The sequence below is a fragment of the Octopus bimaculoides genome, chromosome 3, assembly GCF_046866305.1.
Source record: "Octopus bimaculoides isolate indiv1 chromosome 3, ASM4686630v1, whole genome shotgun sequence".
Taxonomy (NCBI): domain Eukaryota; kingdom Metazoa; phylum Mollusca; class Cephalopoda; order Octopoda; family Octopodidae; genus Octopus; species Octopus bimaculoides.
In genome coordinates this window covers 98,829,337-98,833,648 of record NC_142930.1, presented here as the reverse complement: position 1 = coordinate 98,833,648, position 4,312 = coordinate 98,829,337, and the positions used below count along the sequence as shown (strand labels likewise).

The 4,312-nt window shown below is 32.1% G+C and overlaps 1 protein-coding gene across 8 annotated transcripts in view; it reads left to right on the top strand.

Annotated features, from left to right (window-relative positions):
• The window catches only part of LOC106883361 (regulator of G protein signaling 7), a 325,930-nt gene that overhangs the window by 23,445 nt on the left and 298,173 nt on the right, over positions 1 to 4,312 (top strand). For all 8 annotated transcript variants that reach the window (XR_016241150.1, XM_089349413.1, XM_052966213.2 and 5 more), the window contains exon 2: positions 1,912 to 2,008. Coding sequence is in view for 7 of the 8 variants with exons in the window: in XM_089349413.1 (XP_089205539.1) it covers positions 1,912 to 2,008 (97 nt within the window). In the remaining variant the exon portion in view is untranslated. The remainder of the gene's footprint in view (positions 1 to 1,911; positions 2,009 to 4,312) is intronic.

Here is a 4,312-nt window from a genome sequence, read left to right as displayed (position 1 = left end):
ACAATGGGCTTCTTACAGTTTCCGTCTACCAAATCCATTCACATGGCTTTGGTTGGCCTGAGGCTATAGTGAAAGATACTTGCCCAAGGTGTCACGCAATGGCACTGAACCCGGAATCATGTGGTTGGTTAGCAAGCTACTTACCATACATCCACTCCTGTGCCTATATATATATATATATTTTCATCATCTTCATCATCATTTAATGTCCATTTTCCATGCTGGCATGGGTTGGATGATTTGATTGAAAACTGGTAAGCTGGGGAGCTGTACCAGGTTTCAGTTTGATTTGACATAGTTTCTACAGCTGGATGCCCTTCCTAATGCCAACCACTTCAAGAGTGTAGTGAGTGCTTTTTACATGCCAGTCACACAGGTGCCAGTTACAAAACATCAGCATCAGCCATGACTATTTCTCACTTTTCAAGCACAGTATATTGCCAAAGGCCTCAGTCACTTGTCACTGCCTAAAGTTTGAAGGGTGCTTTTTACATGTCAATGGCATGGATGCCAGGTATATTTGACATTATACTCAACTTTGTTTTATATCAGGGGTCCAAACCTGGGTTGCCTACACCCTCTGGTTGTCTATGATGGCATTTCAATAGATGACAATGTAGGAAAGTACATATGTTATTAAAATCAATTTTACAAATAAAATTATCAACTTTTAAAAATAGCAGTATTGCATTAAGTACACCAATTATTTTATCATTCTACTTATTATGACTAAAGAATCTGTCCTCATTCCATTTATATCAACACATTTGTATAAACCTGAATTCAGTTCTTTTCTGTCAATCAAGACAAAATGAAAGAATTATTTGAATCCACAGGCAGATCTCTGGATTGGAACCAGTTAGACAGTTTCATGATTTAACAAAGTTGCAAATGAGAAGCAGGAACAATCAAGTCATTGTATTTTATGTTCATAATTGCTGTTAATTTCACCGTTTATTATTTTCCCCACCTACTCAATCTGCACTTACATTTTATTTACTGAGTCCAAAGCTTAATTTTTTAAACTTTTATATTTAATTTGGTCTTCCACAGTAGTGAATGTGAGTCAATTATAAAATGAATAAATTATTATAAAATCAAACTTTTTCACTTCACTTTTAAACGTGATACTGATTCATCAATGTTTTCATTTTCAAATATGATATTAACTTTGTACGGGTATGAAATTTAATCAAATATATTTTTGGATTGAGTGTTACAGAAAATATTGGGAAGCACTGTGTTATGTATGTAGCTGGTGTTTACATATCTGAGGTATTTTGGAAGTATCTGTGCTCTTTACAGGTTGACAATTGACAAATTCTAGTCTTATTTCGTTGTTGAATATCTTATCAGTAGAAATGGTATCAAATAGTAAAAATCAATTGCTCCTATAAACAAAGGCATTCCACCTATGCAAACCTGATAAGAGAGCATCTACTTAAAAGCAAAAGATCATTAAATAAGAAATGTTTGATCTTTGTCAAGATGTTAGTTATTCAAAGTTTAACTGGTTTTAAAACTACACAAATTACACAAACCTGTTTAGAAGAAAAAAAAAAGAATAAAATAAAATAAAGCAAAACAAAATGTGAACTGTAAATTAATACGTTTTTAATTAAGCTGTTGTTGATTTAAAATGAAATAAAATGCCAATGTTCATGCAATAAAAAGTAAAACTGTTGATTTTAAACTGAAGACTATAAATCTTTAAATTTATCTTATCAATTAAAATATCTTTAATTTAAAACTAATTGGAAATGTATTTTATTCTTATATCCCTAGAGGTAAGAAATTAAACTTAGATCTAAATCGAATTAAAAAAATAAGAAAATGTCATTTTCTTCCTTCAAAAATTGTATACAAATATTCTATTATCTCTTATGGAAAACATTATTTTGACTTTTGCAGATGGAAAATATCTTGGACCGTATGCAAGATGAAAATACTGGAGTACCTGTGAAAACAGTAAAAAGTTTCATGTCAAAAGTCCCCAGTGTTTTTACAGGTATGTTGTGCAACATTAAACTTTTTTTTGTGTGTATGAAACAACTCAAATTTATTGTGGTTGAAGGGCAAAATACAAAAGTAGTGACTTAGTGGATCAATGATGGAAATATAATAAAAAAAACTACTGATGTGAAACTAGCCTACATACTCAATTCTCTATGCTGCTATATTATAATATACATACATTATTTACATATATATGTTTATGTATATGCATATATGTATACATGTATATGTTTATATATATATATATATATATATATATATATATATATAATCCTCTTTCTTTTCTTTCCTTTGCTGAGTGTCCAATAGCACTGTACTTATTCTACATTCTCGCGTTGCTTTTTCGTGTTTTTTCTTGCTTGTTCATGTTAGGATTAACTATATATATATATATATATATATATATATATATATATATATATATATATATTTGAATGTATGTATGTATGAATTTATGCATGTATGCTTATATATATGTGTATGCATGTATGCGTTTATATATATAGATATACATATATATACATATATATATATGTATATGTATATATACATGTACATAATGTTGAAGCTGCAGATTGAAGATTGTACTTTTCAGTTATTTCAAAAATTTTTCATCCTCGTCTCCAGGTGCTCTCCCTATAGTCAGCAAGACTGACAGATGCCATCCATCTATCCAAAACCTACCTACATCCATACATTCTCTCAATATTACCACATCTGGTGGCAAGCTGGCAAAATCATTAGCATGCCGGGTGAAATGCTTAGCGGTATTTCGTCTGCCCTTACGTTCTGAGTTCAAATTCTACCAAGATTGACTTTGCCTTTTATCCTTTCAGAGTCAATTAAATGAGTACCAGTTACACACTAAGGTCGATGTAATCGATTTAATCCCTCTGCTCATCCTTGTTTGTCTCTTCTATCTTTAGCCCCCTGTGGGCAATAAAGAAATGAATATTACTTCATCAGAATAAGACTACATTTTGAGATAAATCATTTGGAATATTTCCAATCAAACATACATGGCATGAAACTCTGAGTGGTAATGCAGTGAACTGTCTCTCCATGACCACTAATGATACATGTCAGAAAGTGTATCCAGATGTAGAAGCCATACCATTTATAATCACAGTAACTCTCAGTAAGTATTGACTCAGATTGTAAGAATCTGTTCAATTCATGCCTGCATGAAAAATAGACATAAAAGGACATAATATGATGATGATGGGCTATATATATATATATATATATATATATATGTATATATATACATACACGTATTTACATATATATACCCACACACACACACACACACATACATCTATATAGGTGCAAGTGTGGCTGTGTGGTAAGAATCTTGCTTCCCAACCACATGGTTTTGGGTTCGCTGTGTAGCACAGCACCTTGGGTTAAGTGTCTCCTAATATAGCCTTGGGCCGACCAAAGCCTTGTAAGTAGATTTAGTGGATGGAAACTGAAAGAAACCCATCGTATATATATATATATATATATATATATATATATATATATATTCTCTTTTACTCTTTTACTTGTTTCAGTCATTTGACTGCGGCCATGCTGGAGCACCGCCTTTAGTCGAGCAAATCGACTCCAGGACTTATTCTTTGTAAGCTTAGTACTTATTCTATCGGTCTCTTTTGCCGAACTTCTAAGTTACGGGGACGTAAACACACCACCATCTGTTGTCAAACGATGTTGGGGGGACAAACACAGACACACAAACATACACATACATATATATATATATATATATATATATATATATATATATATATATATATATATATATACATATATACAACAGGCTTTTTTCAGTTTCCATCTACCAAATCTACTCACAAGGCCTTGGTCAGCCCGAGGCTATAGTAGAAGACACTTGCCCAAGGTGCCACACAGTGGGACTGAACCCGGAACCATGTGGTTGGTAAGCAAGCTACTTACCACACAGCCACATATATATATATGTAAAATTAAGAAAAGAAAATGGAGAGTTAGTGGTTAATATTTATTTATTAATAAATTTATATTCATTTCTTCCTACAGCTGTTTCCATTTGTACTCATTGAATAAAGTACAAATTTATGCTTTAAATTTGCATTTATAAGTTATGAGCAAAATATCATCAGGCAAAAGTTAGACATTAAAACTTACATGTTGACCTATCTGTTCATTCCAATAGACTGTTGGAATAAGCCCTGGAGCCAATTTCTTCAACTATAACCCTTGAAGGTGGTGCTCCAACATGACCGCAATGAAATGACTAGAACAAGTTAAAGAA